The sequence below is a fragment of the Gymnoscopelus braueri genome (assembly GCF_963280865.1).
Source record: "Gymnoscopelus braueri genome assembly, chromosome: 21".
NCBI lineage: Eukaryota > Metazoa > Chordata > Actinopteri > Myctophiformes > Myctophidae > Gymnoscopelus > Gymnoscopelus braueri.
Genome location: NC_137623.1, coordinates 31,175,497 through 31,195,463, shown reverse-complemented (window position 1 = coordinate 31,195,463; position 19,967 = coordinate 31,175,497). Strand labels below are relative to the sequence as shown.

Genomic DNA, 19,967 nt, shown 5'->3' with positions numbered 1-19,967 from the left:
ATATTTTTTACTATGTCACTAAAGCGCTGTTTCTCTATTGGCACGTTTGACCCTCAAGGTTTCAGCCTCCAGGTAGAAACTCAAAATAGTCAGAGAAGACTTAAAACACCATAAAAACACCACCAGGGGGCTTAATGATGTTCTATCAACCTCATAGACACATGAAAAACAGAAAAAGTGCAAAACCATGGCACCACCTCTTTAAGTTAAAAGAAAAATGCCCACCACTGCTATTTAACGTTTATTTTAACAAAATAAATAACTATAGTGTTAGGTTATACTACTACTGACTTGATCTATCATTTTAACCATTTTAACGTCAAACTATATCACACTCACTCCGGGAAAAACGAACTTTTTGAATGTTTTTTTTCCTTCTTCTTCCATTTCAGTGTTAGTTTTATAGCTAAAATAAACTATGTATTTTTGTTATGTCATCATAGCATGCAGCAAACTGTTTGCTGCATGCCATGATGACATAACACAAATAAATATTTAATCAATGAATGTTTGAAACATTCATGGCCCTGAAGCAGGACTGTCATGTCATGACAGTCATGGAAGAACTTCAATCTGGTGTTTGCACTTTTTCCATTTACGACCCGTACATCTACATAAACGTTTACTTTTCAAATATAAAGTGCTTACCCCATGACCACGGATGTTACAATTATGTAAGGGCCCTCAAAAATACCCTTATTTTCCGTATTGTTCAATAAAAAGCATGTTAATCCGACCGATGGCCATTTTCTTCATATGCTTTCAACTACGCGACCCTATCGATTGGGAGGTGTATTGCACTCTAATACATTATAACTATGAGAAAATGGCCACCAATCGGATTAAAATACTTTTTATTAAACAATACCGAAGATACAGGTACTTCTAAGGGCCCGTACATAATTATAACATCCGTGGCCATGGGGTAAGCACTTTATATTTGAAATCCGAGCGTTTATGTAGATGTACATGGAGAACGTCCAAACACCAGATTGAAGTTCATCCATGACGGTCGTGACAGACGAACGTCGCGTGTGATTCATGGGCCAAAACATGCATTGATTATTCATTCAAATACGTCACGCTGCCTCGTGTCATTCTTCTATTTTGAGCACTCCGTAAAAATAAAAATAAAATTGAGTACTCCTCATAGAGTTAAAAATAAACTCCTTCGCTTGTCAAAAAAGAACAGACCTACAAGCTAACACCTCGTCGCAATGGGTCGCAATCTAACTCATTGCGAGGCGGTGTCAGCTTGCAGATCTGTTCTTTTTTGGCACGCCACACAGGAAGTCCGCGAAGTCTCGCGAGAGTGGAAGACAGTGGAACATACCTACTGTAAACAGCAGCAGCAGTTATTTCCTCGCCTCAGTGACCGTCTGTTGGTCTAAAAGAGCTATAAACACACACAAACAAACAAACAAACAACAACAACAAGGGAACATGGAGGACGACATATTAACAACGTTGAAGATATTAATAATAGGAGAGAGCGGCGTTGGAAAGTCCAGGTAATAAACAAACCAAGAAGCTGATGTGTGTCGTACGTGGCTGTTGTTGTGGCTAAAGTTAGCGTTAGCTTAGTGGCTAGTTAGCTGAAGGCTCGTTTATATGTCGTCGCTGCTCGACCAGTTAAAAGAAACGACGTGGTAGGATTCCAACGAAATGTATTTGAAAGAAAAACGTCTCCGTTGAAACGCGTATATTTATGTATCGTCGAGACATAGCGTTTAACAGAGCTCGTGGTGCTGATAGCACAGATGTGACGTCACATTGTGTTGCAATCCAGCCGATTTGTTTTCTTTTGTTGTCAAGTGTCCAGAGACCTGATGATCATTATCTCTGCAGTGGTGTAAAGTAACTAAGTACATTTACTCAAGTACTGTACTTATTTGTACAAATTTGAGTTATTGTTTTTACTTTACTGGAGTATTTCCAATTTTCTGTGCTTTTACTTCTACTCCACTAAATCTCAGCGGCAAATATTATAATTTTACTCCAGTTACTAGTTACAAATTTACTTTACTTATTACGAAACATACATTAACCACTTCAGCCCTATATACATTTTGTAAACCATCTCACCACAACTACAGGCTGGAGATTATGATGATCTCTAGCCTACATTTTGAGTGAAAGTGGGGAAAGACTGTCTCTCTCAGAGGAATGTGGCCCACATTCCTCTGAGAGAGACAGTCTTTCCCCACTTTCACTTTCACACAGGCAACACCCACATAATGTGGGTGTTGCCTGTGTCAGGCCATTTGAAAGGGATGGTCTGACAAAGTGTCAGGAGTATTATGGACATGTTGCTGCCGTATGTAGGGGAAACATAACTTAGGTGTGAGAAGGACAACTGCGAGGAGAAATGTTAAGAACAAGAACAAGAAGCTAGGTGTTTGCATTGTAATGGTGAACATTATGCGGGTTCAGCTCAATGTCCAAGAAAAGTGAAGGAGGTGAGGGTGAACAGAGTCAGAGATGAAACGAGGGGACTGTAGTATGCTGGGAGCACTAGGGTGACAAATTACAACCAGAACTGGAGAACACAGGGAAGATCGCTAATGAGAACGTCAGCATTGATAAGAGGAATGTGGGTGTTGCCAAAAAGTTGTTGGCTTGTCAAAGCTATAATAAATAATCAAATCGGTGTAGAACCACCAATCAGTCTAACCGTGTAGACTTGCATTTACAGACCATGTTGTACAGTGTTGCCAAATGGGAAATCTTCAATTATCGTACCGGAGGCTTAAGATTATCGTATTTGAAAGAAAGAAACTATCATACACAGCCAAAAAATATGAATCACAGGTGTAAATATGTAATTTCACCAAAACAAATCACATTAATTCAAGAAACAACCTTGTTTGAGACTCCTACGAGATAAAAACGCATCACATATGCTGCGTGGAAGCAGGCAACTTCCTGGACCTTTACACAAAAAAAAGCCTGAACATGGACTGGAAAGACACAACCAGTGTTTTTAAAGTACAGATCTAGGGTCAGATTGACTGATTTCCTGACTTATTTTGAAAAGCCAAATCGGATCCTGAAGCAGCAGCCAGGGAATTTAGTCAATTCACTCACTTTTTTTGTGATATGGCAAAAATGATCGTACATTTGGGCATTTTGGGAATTATTGATCGTACAGAGGGTAACATTAAAGTACAAATACGATAATTGTCATACATCTGGCAACACTGATGTTGTATCACTTTAGAGACTCTTAACGGGATACAACATGTGATGTCAATTTCAACGTCAGGTTGTAGTTTGTGCCACTGCCAGACCACAGCTTACTTAACCCAGCTTGTTGGTCTGTCTTAACACCCATGCCTGCGGTCTTCTAGACTGCATGAAAGTATGCTGATAGGTGAGCCGCGCCTTGAGACGTGAACCATCACATTGAAGACTATGGTGTCATGTTTACCACGGCCGCCTAGAACCGTAACATGAACCATGTAGTGCTTCATTATAACAACAATTTGACTGGTGAATGAGGTGGTTAAAATGTATTATGATTTCTTTAAGGCATCCACTTGACTGGGACGTCCTCCCTCCGTTTGTCAATATATCGCAGTGTGTAACCTTAGAGGAGAGTAACATTTTTAAGTTCTCTTAAAAATCAACAACAAGGTATATTCCATCCATACCTTGTGGTGGATCTTTAAGAGAACTGTAGATTAAATCCAAATTGCAACAAGACTGGGTCAAACACAGTATATAGGCTGGAACTGGTATGGGCAATGTGTGAAATTATGTTAGGGTCAACTTGTGTCACAATATCAGAATTTTAAACTTCAGAATAACAATGTTGATCTTGGACTTCTTTTGTGCAGCACCAGCCTGTGATACTACTAGTCATCTATGACGTCTTCATCTATAAGTCTCTATGTCTATGAGTCATACATAGACATATCTATGTATTCAGAAATAGCAAGTATTGTCGATGTACACATACAGGCTCATAGCGTATTGTGATGCAATGCGTTGTGAGCTGTGTTCTTTGATTGACTAGTCTGTTATTATGCCAACCATTTGACTGACCAATTCTGCACCTCATAACTCCGCCGCAGCCTTCGTCACAACCTTTTCCGCGGAATGACTACTAGCCCAGAATTAAACCTAAAAAGCGAAGTTGGCCAAGATGGATTTGACTCTGTTTCAATAATTCATGTTCACTTCTTAATGCCAGAGAGGCTCTCGGTAATAAATGTGTCCTCAATATCAGTGGTAGATGTAATTTTGCTTTTTACTTCTACAAAATCCTACCTTTTGGTTCCTATATATGTTGTAGTAGAACTAAAGATTTTCATAACAGTGAAAATGCATACATTGTGAGCCTAGTTTAGTCATAGTTTTTTTTCTTAACTTTTTTCTTGCAGCGGTGTAGAATACTGTGACAGCACATCACTATTTATTGAATACAGAGGAAGCACTGTGTGTACTAATATACCATAACGGAGACATGGACTATTTTTAAGACTGGCCCGATTTCCTGAAGCCGGCTTAACTGTAGTCCAGTTGATAGTTTATTTAGACTATGTGGAGCCAAATATAAAGGCAGCATTTCCAGAAAGCAATCTTGACTTAATTGTTTAGTAGACTTTGTTCTAATTGCCTATTACTAAACGGTGTACATACACAATAGGCTACTCAGTTTAACTCTTCCCCCCCCCCCACAATATGTGTGGACCAAGGCTATCAAATCCTCAACAAGATGTCTACCTGGCAAGGAATTCACTGGTCTTATGTTACCTTCATAAATGACCCGTACAGAATGCACATTGAATTTGGCCGTTGCACAACGTCGCTCATTGACTATGTAAACTTCAAACGGAGAATGTACAGCGCACCATCATCGCCCGTGATGGGCCATGGAGAAAGTATATAGACGTTGTGCCAGTTGCTTTGGTCCGGGGAGGAATGAGAGGGTGTATCCATCTCATCAGCATTGCTGTGATTAAGGCCTTTGCACTTGATTAGTCACAGTGAGTGAGTGAACCCTGTCCTCCTGACCAAGTTGAACCACTGATGTCATCTCTTGAGCTCCAGTGACTGTGGAACATACTGTGACTGTATGTTAGTAGGAATGTGATTGATAAGGAGACAGAGAGATATGGAGAGGTTTCGTTATATTTCTGGTTGTATGATGAATTATATATATATATATATATATATATATATTTTAATATATATATTATAATAATTGTTATTATTATTAAAGCTGCTGCTGTATGCTGTAAGTGATATTACTTTTTTGAAAAGTTGAGATTATGTTTTGCACCCCATCCGTCCGTGTGTGTGTGTCCGTCTGTGAACAGCTAATTTCCAGCACTGTTGGCTTGATCGCAGCAAAACTGTGCACATACACTCCCTGGATGCCAGAGCAGAACCTCTGACCCAATGGGCCGGCCCTGTTATAGCGCCACCAGGAGGCCGATTTTTGCAAAACACATATTTTGACAGTACTCCTACAGATTTAGTCAAAAACATCACGCAAATCGGTACACAGTATCTCTATAGTCATTAAACAAAACGGGTCTTTAAGATTTTTCATATTCCATCCTGATTGGCCAAGATTGGCTTCCAAAGTTTGCAGGAGTGCTCCGTTTTGAACAAAATGCCTCCAATCGGTGTGCGATTTCCGTGAAACTTTGCACACGCATTCGCACTAGACAGAGAAAGAAATGCCACTTGAAATCCTTCAAATCAGCCTCATGGTGGTGCTATAACGGGCCGAGTCTTGTTTTTAACTGTAACTGCACCGATCTGTGTAAAACTGTGTATGCGCACTCCCTAGAGGCCAAGGAAAAACCTTTGCCCTGCATTTTTTACATCTGTAAAATGCATTTTTTGATATTACTCCTTCAGATTTTATCAAAATTTCACGCAAATCGGTACACATGATCTCTATAGTCATGTGATCAAGACGGATCTGTTTGATTTTTCATATTCCATCCTGATTGGCTAAGATCGACATCTAAAGTTTGCAGGAGTGGCCCGTTTTGAGCAAAATGCTGCAAATCATGAACACAGCGTCCAACACTTTGCACGCACATTCACGCTAGGTTGAGGAGCAAATGCCACCCTTTTAACTTGCCCTACTATAGTGCCACCAGGAGTTGCACCAATTTTTTTTCTCTCCAAACATCACGCAAATCGGTTCACATGATCTCTATAGTCAAGTGATCAAGACGGATCTGTCCAATTTTTCATATTCCATCCTGATGGAATACAGAACGAATACAGAACATTGCTGGCCCACAATAACCTACCTGACCTGGTGGAGACCTGTGCTCCGAGGTGCAATTTTTCTAGTTGCTATTGAGTTTGTTCAGTAACAGGGATCTCCCCATCTCTCCAATTCTTAGTAAACAGAAAATACATTTTCAGGTCGGTATAACAATTTCATTCAGTCAGGTGAGAGAACTCATACCTGATACAGCATAAACTATTGAAATTGGAAATAATTCATTTTAACTTTAAAATTATCACACAAAATTGGATCTGGAGAGACTGCGAGACCCCTGTTACTGAGCAAACATTATAGCAATGATTACCGTACTATCCTACTATAGATCAACGTTGGAACAAAACATTTTCACAGCAAAGAATTTCACTTACAGCACCTTCAATGCTGCTACAATGTTGTACAACATTTTTTTTTTACTTCTATGTCCTGTACCCGAGATGTAATGATAAATTAACCCTGAACAAGTGATGTTTGGTGCCGCAGGGCAGTGGGTAGGTGTGGTGAATTGTTAAAAATGTAAAATCGAAATGGAAAACCAACGCAGAGGCACACTTGTCTATGAAGAATAGATTTTCTTAGTAAAGAGTAAAAGTCTGTTCCAGTTGAATAATTCTTGCCTCTTTCCATCTGTCAACAGCCTCCTCTTAAGATTCACAGATGACACGTTTGATGAAGAGCAACCCGCGACAATAGGTGAGTGACAGAGATCAGTTCTCCATATCAATATCAACCTTTCTCTTGAAGGCAGACAGAAATTTAACCTAACTGGTATAACAGGCCTCTAAAGTCACAGCTGTCACCGCTCTAGATCTGATGTTAAAAGCATTTAAAAATGTGTCACATGTTTGATTTGAAGGGGTTCTCCAACCAAATGAAGAATTGTTTATTTTCACTTATTCAGTTAACATAAAATTATTAAAATGCAAAACCATGTATGAGTGAGTGACTAATACTGTGTTACAATGTCACCACTATGAATCAAGTGAATGTGTAAACCAGCACGTCTTTTCGTATCTGGGTCCCTATGATGGACTCATTTGAAATGGCCTAATAAAAGTCAATAAAAGTTCGAAGTTCACAGCACTTTGCTGTGAAGCTGAAAAAGCGTCTTGTGATGATGAAGGCTGCAGATTCAATCAATGTTTTCTGGGGAAGCTTTCAAAAGGTAGCCTGGTAAACCCTCCCTCCGGAAATCTCAATTCCATTTCATTTCAGGAGTGAGTCTGGCCTGATCCGCCTGTCTGCAATATTGGCTGTGCTGGAGTTGGGCGGGAGTAATACCGTTGACTGACAACCCCTTCAGCCAATGATAATTTTTCCCCTTCAGCCAATCAGCAGTTCACCAGTCTTAATGTGACGCGACGGGACTTTTGAGACAGCCATACCCAAAATGGGTTGCCTTATTCGGATAAAATGGTGTCACTGCCCGCCCCTACCGGTTCTCTAAATTTTTATTTTTAAATAGGCTTTGTCATGATTAATTGACCACATATATGAAGTTAAACAACTAAATTCTATCCAAACGATATCTTATAAGTAAATTCCGTGCCTCAAAATAGAAGTTAGAGAGCTTTTTGAAGTAAAAAAATAGCGGAGAATTGGCCGCACAAGAAAAAGATGGCTGCCGTTCGTGTTTTGGGCTCACTCGAACTCGCCACCTGATTGGCCAACGTAAGCTGTCAATCACAGAACAATGAGCGACGACGCTGATAGGCCCGGCCGTTTGGCATACAGAGCCAATATTGCAGAAAGGCGGATCATGCCAGACTCACTCCTGAAATGAAATGGAATTGAGATTTCCGGAGGGAGGGTTTACCAGGCTATTCAAAAGGGTCAGCAAGTTGAAACATTTTTAAATAAAAAAATACTACATTCAAGCTGTGTATTGGGATATCATGGGCCAGAATTTCAATATGGTGCATCCCTAGTTTTGGATTAAAGGGTTACGTTTAAAAAAAGGAAAAATGTGTAATTGATTTATACAGAGACATTCAACATCGGTAAATATCGGTTATCGACCATAACGGCAATGTTGATCGGTTATTGGTGCATCCCTAATTATTATTATTAGTATTTATTATTATTTTATATATTTGTTAACGATTGAAGACGGCTCCGTCTTATGTCTCTATAAACTAAAGTCATATTATTTTGCACTATCAGTATGGACCATGTCCAGTTACACACCTGTAAGGGGAGGAGTGGGCGGAGCTCCAGACCCATTGAAAGAGTTCAGAGATTTTTGTTGATCTTGTGGCGATACTTCAGCATATTTCTTGGTTCTTATTGAGCTCACAGAAACAAATTCCAAATCAACTTTAAGTTGGTTTAAGCAATAAATGTTTGTTATAAATGTTCCGTCTCTATGTATTTGCGAGATACATATTCACCACCACTACTTCATCCTATGGCAAACACTAAAACGTGCTATCCAAGTAGATTTTATATTTTTTCATAATCACACCATTCTAGCTATATTATTCTTAGTGACCTTTGTTTTGAACTGACACATGAATCTGGTCCATCTGTTTTTGTAGTGAAATGGAAAACCTGTCACAGATAAGGTGCAAATTGCAGCCACACAAAATGTAGTCTGTCTGTCTGACTGCCGAGTGTCTGGACTTCTGCTAAGAGAAGACACCATCATTCAGCGAGTGTGCGTGACTGCTGACCCTACATATCCGCACAGCCACCTAGCTGTATGATTTATTCTCAATTTAATGGGCAGTGTGTGAGATGCTTAGAGCAGACTGGGAGATCCATCTCCTCCTGTGAAATAGTGACCTTAGCAGTACGTGGTTTTGGCAAGTAGCTCTCCTGCCAGATTCTGCTGGATCTGTGAATAATATCAGGAGCCTTTTTTATTTTTTTATTATTTTTTACGGGGTATTAAACATTTTGTGCATCAAGGACGTCCTTCCATGTTGTTTTTCAGGTGGCCTTGTAGCGGTTACTAGCCCACTGAGCTAATGTTCATTAAATCCTTCAACAACTTAAGATTCATAGTCATATTGATGACTTTGAGAGGCAGCGATATATATATATTTTTTTCCCCTCTAACCTACCTAATGTGATTTTGTGAACAGCTCCTCCTACCTTACAATGCCGTCTTTGTTTAAGCAACCATAGGCAACATATTCCCAGAGCTCTGAGTATTAAAAACACTTTTATTCCCTTTTCCCTGGTAGGCATGCATCGCTGTTTTACTTGTCCAGCCGGGTGTCTTTGCCAAACAGATGTCTCCATAGACGTCTAGCCTCCCTCCATTGACTTGTTTTTACCCCAGATTCATTGCAGGGAAATGGCTGGTAATTTGGTATCTCCCTCGCACAATCAGATTAATCCCTCCTTAATCCCCAAGGTACTTGGCTTGCTGAGATTGTTTATCTCAATTTGCTGGATTCAGTTGTTGGATTATTGTCACATTAGCAGACAATGCAGCTGCCCAGAGACACTGATTGGGTAGATGTATCTGCTTCTGGATGCCTTTGTCATCTCTTTTTACCCCCAAAAGATCCTAGAGAATCCTTTGGCAAATTCTGTCCGTGTTATGGTGGATATCTTATACTTTAACCCATTAAGACCTGGAACTGTGTAATGTTTTGATTTGAGCTAAAAAGCATTATTTTACACTTTGGCTATTCAAAAATAGCAGATCTACAAGCTCATAGCGCGGCACCGAGTGCCGCGCTACGAGCTTGTAGATCTGCTATTTTTGAAAAATCGTGAAAATGTGTGCAAATCTTTGAATATATATATTTTTAAAGTGAACATTTTTAACTGCTTCTGGGGGTCCCTGGAACAAAATATTTTGATCGGGGTCCGCGGCCAAATACTGTACAGTACATATCATTTTGGGGGTCCTTGACATGAAAAAGATTGAGCACCACTGATATAGAAACATACGTTTTTCAGAAAACTGTTGAGATTTAGGAGACATGTAGAATCGGCTTCAGGTCTCAATGGATTAATGAACATTTGTTACTCCTAAGTCTGATTCAACATTTTTACTCCTAAGTCTGATGTAACTTTTGGTACTCCAATCTCTGATTCAACCTGTGTTACTAAAGTGTGACCTAACCTTTGTTTCTCTGTGTCATGTCTGACTCTCATTTAACCTTTAGTTGCTCTAAAGTGGTGTGACGTAACCACATAAAGACCTGAGGCCGATTCCACAAATGCCTTCTAAATCAGTAGTTCTCACACTTTTAATTATTTTTCAAAAATGTTCAAAAATAGCAGATGTACAAGGGGCACGAACTGACGCGCTGTGAGCTTGTATATCTGCTATTTTTGAATAGGCAACCTAGAAACTAAAATGACACGGATGCTTTCCCGGTTTTAATGGGTTAACCTTTGGTTATTCCGATTGCAGTAAATGAAGATAAGATATATAAAAGTCGGATGTACATTGTTGAACTGTTTCACAAATTTCAACCTGGCATCCTTATTTTGGGCATCTCATTAACTCATTCAGTGCCCAGCTTATTTATGGAATTTTGGCTCTGAGTGCCACAGCCAAAATTCATTGTAAAAAAAAAGTGCTTAGGTGCCGAGATACAGCCTTTTTCAGTAAGAAGTTAAAAGTTAGAAAAAACGTTATAGATGTCCAGTGGCACTCTGGGCTTATATGCCACTGGACGTTTTAGACGTCCAGTGGCACTCGGGGCTTATATGCCACTGGACGTTTTAGACGTCCAGTGGCACTCGGGGCTTATATGCCACTGGACGTTTTAGACGTCCAGTGGCACTGAATGAGTTAAAGAAAATGTCAAAAAGAAATGGGGTAAAAAACTAGATACATTGGGTTTAAGTGGTACATTTACAGAGAAAAGGTGACAACACAACACCGAGACATATCAAACACTGAACATCTAGAAACCAGTGCTTCTAAAAGCAGTACAGACAAGACGACAGACACAAACAGTTGAGGCTTACATAGCCTTTTGATACTTGCTTCATAGTTTGTAACCATCTCAGTGGCCTTGTGGTTAGTGTCTGTCCTGAGACTGGGAGGTCGGTCGGGGGTTCAATCCCAGGCCAAGTCATACTCAAGGTTTGGATTGGGGTTAAGTCCCCGCGGCATACTAGCGTCAGCGTCACGTCCTCACGCTACAGAAACGGGAGACGGGCTCCTGACCTATGAGCCACATGGCGGGAACCGCTGGTTCCCAAGGCTACTTACTTACTCATAGTTTGTGTGCCGAATGCCTGTTGCAACCGTCTGCAGTTTGGCCTCTATCTGTGAATGCCAGGCTGTTTGAGGTCAGCCATAAACAGCCTTGTCCACAGAGAGTTCCCAACCTTGACTCTGGTGCAAGCAGTGGCTTTGTGTCGTGTTGTGATATTGCAAACAGATGCTGCGTGCCGTCCGCGTACAGCGCCTGTCAGTGAGCGTGTTGTAAACACCAACCCGCCTGTTGGAATACTGAGCTCCGGGTCTGGGGGAACCGTTGTTTGGTGTAAATTCTTCCACACGCACGTGCAGAGATAGTATCTGAGTAAACCCACTAGGCATGTGGAAGAACAAAATCACCTTGATTGACTATGTATGTGGAGAAACTTGGAGTAATGTTGTGTGCATGTGTTTGGATATGTGACAATGTTTGTCCCTCTGTGTGTCGCGGAATGTCCCTATGGTGCCATGTGTGTTACAGAGTGGCCTGCTAGTCGATATGGACAGAATCAAATACCACAATATTTTTGACCAGATATGTCAATATGGTGATAATATTGTGGGGATGACTATTGGTGCTATCTCAAAATATGATACAATAATAATACCCAATGATTTGTATTAAAGGGATAGTCCACCCACAAAATGACTTTGATGACCGGCAGCGGCTACGGTGGGAGACACAAAGAGTCTCCTTTGTGTCTCCTACCGGAACCGCTGCCTACCGGTCCACTGGTCATCAAATTATTGGCTTAGGAATGTGACAAAAACAAAAAAAAATCCATGAAGTCTTCTTTTTTTTTTGGGTGAACTATTCCTTTAACCCATTTAACCCAAAAAAAATCATTTAAAAAAATGCTGTTACTATATACATAGCAACATCTAAAATGACACAGATGCTTAAAGGTATAACACCGTATAGGCTTTCCCGGTCTTTAATGGGTTAAATAAATAATCTCCAGTAATGCCTACATAATAATGTGGGTAAAAGTAAATAATTAGACCTGCTAGAACAGTCGGGTAAGTTCAGAAAATGACATCACTTTACTGTAACGCATCCTTTAAAAGCAGGAAAATACAGCAATTATGCCATATCACGATACATCTCATATCACAATATTAATATAGCATCGTGGCCCTACCCTAGTCTGTCCGTCTGTCGTCTTAAGTCTTGCTCTTTGCCCTGGCCCTCCCGTTCTCAGACGTACAAGCGAGCAAGGACCATCTAGAGCGCCGCCGGCCTCCCTGGTAAATCTGTCAGAGCGTGCTAAAACCTGGGGAAATATGTCATCCAGACGCTTCATGCTCGGCGAGCAGAGTGAGGCAATAAGAGAGATTTACTTGTCGAGTGCGAGGAGGACAACGCTGTTATTTTTATGTAAATGTCTGTTCCACAGCAGCCAGGGCCAGGGGTTTTAAAAGGGTGAATCATGGCCATTTCTGAGCGATGTCACAGGTGGTTCACGTATAATTTTTCTTTTTTCATCAAGACCGGCCGTATTGGTTTCATTTTTGCATATTAAAGGAGAATTCCGGACAAATTAAGTGTTATCTTTGATGTCTCGTTACTCACCTACCGATGTGAAAAGTAGCGTTATTTTTTTTCATATATTCCCCTGTCGTCATTTTTTAAACACCCTCCGTTGTTATAATGGGAGCCGCTGGGTTAGTGAAGTTCGTCTATTATAACCGACGCAAAGTTGTTTTTTTCACTACTAGTATTCATAGTAGAGTCTCATGATAGTCAAACATGCGTTGAAACTATCTGCGAGGCTGCCGTCAATGGCGAACGATTTAACACTGGTTGCTTGTTTCCAGATTCTGGCAACACGAGTTGCCAGGTTCTGGAAGAAACAAGCAACCAGTGTTAAATCGTTCGCCATTAACGGCAGGCTCGCAGGAATTTTCAGCGCATGTTTGACTATCATGAGACTCTACAATGAATCGTAGTAGAGAAAAAAATAACATTGCATCGGTTATAATAGACGAACTTCACTAACCCAGCGGCTCCCATTATAACAACGGAGGGTGTTTAAAAAATGACGACAGGGGAATATATGAAAAAAAATAACGCTACTTTTCACATCGGTAGGTGAGTAACGAGACATCAAAGATAACACTTAATTTGTCCGGAATTCTCCTTTAAAAGCCCCTATCTAGTAGATATTAAATGCGTAGTCACACCGTAATTTAAATCCAGGACACAGGCCGAGCCTAGCATCTGTCTGTCTGAACGGCCGGGGTTAGCGGAAGTTCAGGGACATTGTGTGGCATGTATGTTTTGACAATTCATCACAGACGATTGTAGTCTGTCGTCATGATAGAATATTCTTGGCAGCCGAGCGGCCAGACCTGCAGCAGTCATCATACTTGGATTTGCGATCGGATGAGGTAATTGTGGCCGTTACAACTGACTGATTGGCCCCTGTGTTTTTTTCCCCCTTTTTGTTGTTTGTTTTTTTGCGTGCATATAGGTGTCGACTTCAAAGTCAAGACGCTCACCGTGGACGGAAACAAGACTAAGTTGGCAATATGGGTAAGTGGCAAATCGCAAAAAAGAAAAAACATAGCTAAATAGCACATGGTAGGACAAAATGCAGCCCTGTGTGTCTTTACAAAGTCTTAGCAACCAAAATGTCCCTGTGTCCCTCAACTGCCCCTTTGCCTTGTTATCCACCAAGCACCCAGAAGATGGCGCCAAAGTAACACCATTTTACTCAAAGTATGCTGTTGGGAACAAATGGGAGTCAGACTTTTTCCCTGTCTGTCCTGGTTTTCCTCCCGTTTAAAGCCACAGTTTGTTTCCCGACAAGTGTTGTCCAGCATGGCTGAGCTGCTTGTGTTTTGCAGGACACGGCGGGCCAGGAGCGCTTCCGTACCCTGACGCCTAGCTACTACCGAGGAGCCCAGGGAGTTATCCTAGGTAAGACAAGTGTGTGTGTGTGTGCTTGTGCTTGTGCGTGCATGCCCTGTACTGAGCCTGACACCGTCGGGCCAAGGTCCTCCGACTGTAAAGAGCGTGATGGCTTTTCATCCTGTGGCCCATGTGCAAACACTCACACTCTCTCACTCTCTCCCAGTTCCTCTCTCTATATTATATATCTGTCTCTGGAAGTCCATTTTGACCCTAAACTGAAGCCACACAAATGGACACACATGCACAGACCGGGACCAAGTTACAACTGTTAATACAGTACTAAAGCAGAGATCCTCTACAGCCCACACTCGTAATGGCATGCCATAAGAGTTTGGCTCCTTCTTGCAGCTCTAGTAAAAAGGAATTAGAAAGACAGCTACCCTCCAAACCCTGTATGATATTATCACAATCCAAATCATTGTAATTTTTTTGTAGTCTATTGCTTTTTAGAATTGCAAATCAGTAAAATGCCTCAATGTATGTGGAAACAAATTATGATGATACTTTTGAATAAAATGTGTTTCTTGAGTAAATTGAAGGGTTTATCGCTCACTCACTCGCTCACCCACTCCCTCAAAGATATTTCTATCTCTCCACAACCTTGAGGACACCTTCAACGATGTCACAAAACGTCACCCTGAAGCCTGGCTTGTATAGCCTTGAAATGTAAACGTCAGCGTCATTGGCGAAAAGTCACAAAGTGTATTCTGTGACCAAACAAGGCAAGCCTTCCGCTTCTGTCCTTCAGTCCCTTTTAACCTTGACTTTCCAGAGGTAAATGTGTGTGGGGGTGTGTGTGTGTGTGTGTGTGTGTGTGTGTTTGCCTATGTGTTGTTTACCTACTCCCTGCCTGCATTAATTCTGAACAATCCCGCTTCCCTTGTCCCTTGCCACCAGTGTACGACGTGACACGGCGGGAGACGTTCGCCAAGCTAGACAACTGGCTGAACGAACTGGAGACGTACTGTACGAGGAATGACCTCGTCAAAATGCTGGTGGGGAACAAGATAGATAAGGTGAGCCGCAGGGCCTGCTTACGATGATGTCTGTTTCTCCCCTCCCTTTCCTTTCCACCATGCCTCAGTGAAGAGTCAGGGTTGTTTTCATTCATCCACAGCAGACAGAGCTGTGTTATGTGTACTACCTCCAGCTCATCAACGTGTGCAGAACATCATGGTGGACTTCTTGTTTTGTCCTTATTTATTATTGACGAAACTCCTTTGCCAACTAGATGCCTGACTCAGTTGCACATGACACTGGCAAATAATAACATTAAAAGAAATGCTATGATGAAAAACACCTCTTTTATAATGGCATGAACTAAGTAGCATAATCACAGTTTTCCTTACTCTGCTGTTCAATATATTTTGGTCAAACTCCCAGTACCAGCGCACTGGAATCACTCAATCAATCAATCATGCTGATTGGGGGAGGGGGAAGAGAATTTGCTGTATAAATAACACGTTATAAATCCATCATATGCTGTTCTTCGTCTGTGAGAAAAGATCCCTGGTCTCGCATCGACCACAGTAGCTGACAGGTCTCTGCTGGTCAGACTTCACACGAGCCATTACCTCTCCTTTTTGTTTTAGGAAAACCACGAACTAGACAGGAACGAAGGGCTGAAGTTTGCAAGAAAACATTCCATGCTTTTTATAGGTAAGTCGGGAGGACCCCCACCCCCACCCCCCCATCTCTCTCTCCTTTCTCTCCATCTCTCTTTCTCTCTCGCCATCTCTCTCTCTGTCTGAGCGAGAGCAGAGTGTCGCTCAGGGGAAGCTGCTTTTGAAATAACTGTCATTCTTGCTGAGGAATGCTTGTATAGCTCTATTTATAAAACGGGCCTAGACGTCCCCTCTGTCCGCTCGCTCGGCGAACCCCCCCCCCCACCACCACACACACATACACACTTACCTCACCCTACCCCACCCCACACCGATTTGTCAGGAGAAGAAGTCACTGAAATGACTCGTGTTACTTTAACAGCTTTGAGCTTCGTCTTCATCAAGCGTTCCTCAAGCTGTCCATTAATTTCAAAGAAAAGGCGGCTCATTGGAAATTGGATTTAACTCTGATCTTTCCAAACCTTCTCCTAATATTATTAATTGTGGCTTTAAAAAAAAAAAGATTCTAAAATGAAGACTTTACATCTTCATCCGCTTGTCATTACTGTCTTGTTGTTTCTGGACACTGTCAGCGTTTAGGAGCAAGCGTTGCCAGTAAACCCCCCCCCCCCCCCCCTCTCTCTCTCACTCTCTCTAATTACCTCCTAAGGCCCACTATTAGTGTCTGGGGTTGACAGTTATTGTTGAGACATTTTCCACTCTGCTCCAGCTGGGGAAGCCACCACCGTGATGATGACATCAAGGTGTAGACATTAATGCTTGTTGTGTCTGTGTCTCATCTCTCTCTCTCTCTCTCTCTGTCTCTCTCTTTCTCTCACACACACTCCTACCCCTCTGTCCTCTTCCTGTCCACCAGAGGCCAGTGCCAAGACGAAAGACGGCGTGCAGTGTGCGTTTGAGGAGCTGGTGGAGAAGATCATCCAGACGCCGGGCCTGTGGCAGAGCGATTCGCACGGCCGAGGAGGAGTCCAGCTCACCGACCAGGACGCCGGCGGTGGAAGCTGTGGCGGCTACTGCTCCCTCGTGTAGACGACAACACGGCCCTGAAATATCACAGACCCAGCCCACGCACACACCACATACTGCATCTAAAACATGTAGACATTGCATAGTACAAACCTTTTTTTCTCTCACACACAGACATGCACATATGCACGCACGCACACACACACACACACACACACACACACACACACACACACACACACACACACACACACTTGAACAAAGAAAGCTCCCTTCCAGTGCGTGTGTGTGTGTGTGCTTGTCTTAAACAGAGGTCCATCCTCAGACATGGAGGCCGCAGTATTCAGACAGTCCCCCCATTCCTCCTGCGGTGTGAGGGTCCTTCCTGTACACCCACTACAAATGCTGCTGTTTGCACCCCCCCCTCCCCCATACCATGGCCACACCAGAACACTAATCCACGGCAGCCGTCCTCGCGTTCTTGGCATGTGAACGGATTGATTGGGGATATCTTTCGTTTCTCCTTCCATATACTTCCGCATACATTCTTCGCGTGCTCTGGAGTAATTAAAATGGAACAATGAAGTAAGCCCCAAAACTATAAACGTCCCTCTGTTGGGCATAAAGTTAAATGGAATGTCACTGAAAGAATGATAAGAAGAAAAGGAAAAAATATACATTTTCTTATTATTTCTTTTCAGTTATTTTTTTTTCTTCTTTTTTTTCTTTTCAGTTATTTTTTTTGTGTGTGTGCTTTTTGTCTCTTGTTTGCTGAATGTTCTTGTAGCCTTGCGCCCTTTGCAAAGCACACCAGGATCAAAAGCCAGGGCTTCACTTTGCTCCATCCTGTCTACGCAGTACTCTGCCCCGCATGCCTTGTCCCCCCCCCCACACCTGTGCACGTATCGCTGCTGACGTCTCCAGGAATCTTATCACACTGTGCTGTTTTCCCATTTCCTCTCTCGCCACATCACCTCGGTCGAGGGCGTGTACCTGGTGGGGGAGATTTGGAGGGAGTGGGGGGGCACACGGCTCTGTTGTCCATACAAAAATGGCTCCTTTGTGATAGTTAACAAGCATTTTTAGAACAAAGTTTTACTGTTTTTTATTGACTTGGACTATGAAGCATTCAGCGCATTTTGAAGGGTACATAAATCAAAAAGATTGGCACCGGTGAGCTTTCCATTGTGTGTTTAGAAATTGTGTTTTTGGGGGGGGGGAGTCGGGGTTGCTCTTAAAACTGCACGCTTTGTTGTGTAACTAGTTGCTTTTAATGGGGTGCGACCTGCTGGCACTCGCTCGCTCCAGACAGATAATATCAGCAATATCGCCGCCTAGCTCTGCTGCAGACTTTGTGTAGATCCTTTTGGACTTGGACAGAGACAAGGGAAAAGTGTTCAATATTAAACAGGACAGTGAGTCATAAGGGTGTTTCCATTGAAATAAGAGGGGGATGTAAAAAAAATAAATGAAAGCCTGACGCCGTGTGCTCCACATCACTGATGGATTTCACAGCACTCCTCGTGTTCGTGTCCAGCAGGCAGGTTAAGGATGTGCTGTAACCCTTAACCTCTGTTCATGTTTGTTGTATTCGAGTGCTGATGCATTTGGGGAAATGTAGTTTAAGAGACATTGTAACATATGCAGATAATGACACGGATGCCTTTTTTTGTTTTTGTCTAAACAAAGGATACTTAACTTTTATCTTGTATTTTAAACCGCATGGAAAAAAAACTTTATTTTTCTCTCATTCTTGTTTTGTTTTTGTGTGTTTTGGTCAAGGAATGACCTACAAGAGACTGTCTATGAACACTTAACTCTCTTCAGCACTAAAGTTATTTACTTGTACCGTTAAACCTTGTATATGGATTTTAGTGGTCCATTTGTCCCGATTTAATAATTTACTTAATTATTAAACTGTCATAGGTATCTTTTCATCTTCAAGTTCATATGCGGAAAGCATATGGATACCTTGTACATTACTGTGTATTTAGGAATACTATGAAATAATTCCTACAGTATGTGACCTTGTAAAGTTGAATGTATACTTACATCAACTATGAACCGCCCTGTGTATTACACTAAATAAAACAACTTTTTAAAGGGATTTGTTTAATGTGTTCATCTAATATACCAAGCTGTGTTGAAAAGCTGTTGCTGGTTGCTCAAATGCAAAGGCATTTGAAGCAGGAGTAAATCTTCATAAGTAATGGTTTTACTGTCCCACCCAATACTTCACCGCAAATGACCCATAACTTGTGTTGTCATCGTTACCGTGTTGGAAATGTCACTGTTAGGTGAGGGGTTCCTCACTCACTGCTGTGTGCATTCCTCTGTCTACCCAATAGAGATGTGTTTAAACAGTGTCCGAGGAACCCTTAGACCCCAGACTTGTGATCTCTCTAAATCATCATTTTTTGGCAGGCCCTCTCAGGAAACACCACCGTGGCCATAACTCTTTTTTTTTACCAGCGCTTTAACTGGTATGCGCATAATTCCTGTGCGATTATGAAAGGGCCCCGGGCTGGCAGAGAGAGTGAAGAAGACTCAAATGTAAGCGCATCCCTCATCTGCTGCCACAGTCCAGGCAGCCGTCTGGAAATATGTCACAGTCAAACAACAGAGGCATACAGCATACTAATGCCTTCATGTGGGCCAACAATCTGCTGGACGGCATTGCTGCCGTTTCCTAGAGTCATCCACTGAAAAACATCAGCTCATCTTTGAGAGCTGAGAGACTGTTTTGAAAATATTTCCCAGAAGAAAACATAGCTACATACTCACCAGAGAACTGAACTAGGACTATTCAGTGAGCAAATCTGTTGATTTCATTCTCCCTTAGACAGCGCAAAGACGCACAATTTGTCTTGCCCCACCTTTTTGCTCCAGAAGCCAAAGAGACGCTCTCCAGGGAGCGGTCTGATGGACTGCATGTCTGTCTGTCTGTCTGTCTGTCTGTCTGTCTTGTCTGGCTCGCCTGTGTCTGAGTGGCCAGCCAGCCAACAGAGTTGATCTGGCTCTCATTAA

The 19,967-nt window shown here is 42.0% G+C and overlaps 1 protein-coding gene across 1 annotated transcript; it reads left to right on the top strand.

Annotated features, from left to right (window-relative positions):
• Positions 1-1,330: 1,330 nt before the first annotated feature.
• rab18a (RAB18A, member RAS oncogene family) lies at positions 1,331-19,047 on the top strand. The gene is made up of 7 exons (XM_080417176.1): positions 1,331-1,511; positions 6,894-6,949; positions 13,907-13,968; positions 14,283-14,355; positions 15,247-15,365; positions 15,942-16,008; positions 16,831-19,047. Exons 1-7 carry the CDS (start codon positions 1,444-1,446, stop codon positions 17,001-17,003), a joined length of 618 nt encoding a protein of 205 aa, XP_080273302.1. The 5' UTR covers positions 1,331-1,443; the 3' UTR covers positions 17,004-19,047.
• The last annotated feature ends 920 nt before the right edge of the window (positions 19,048-19,967 follow it).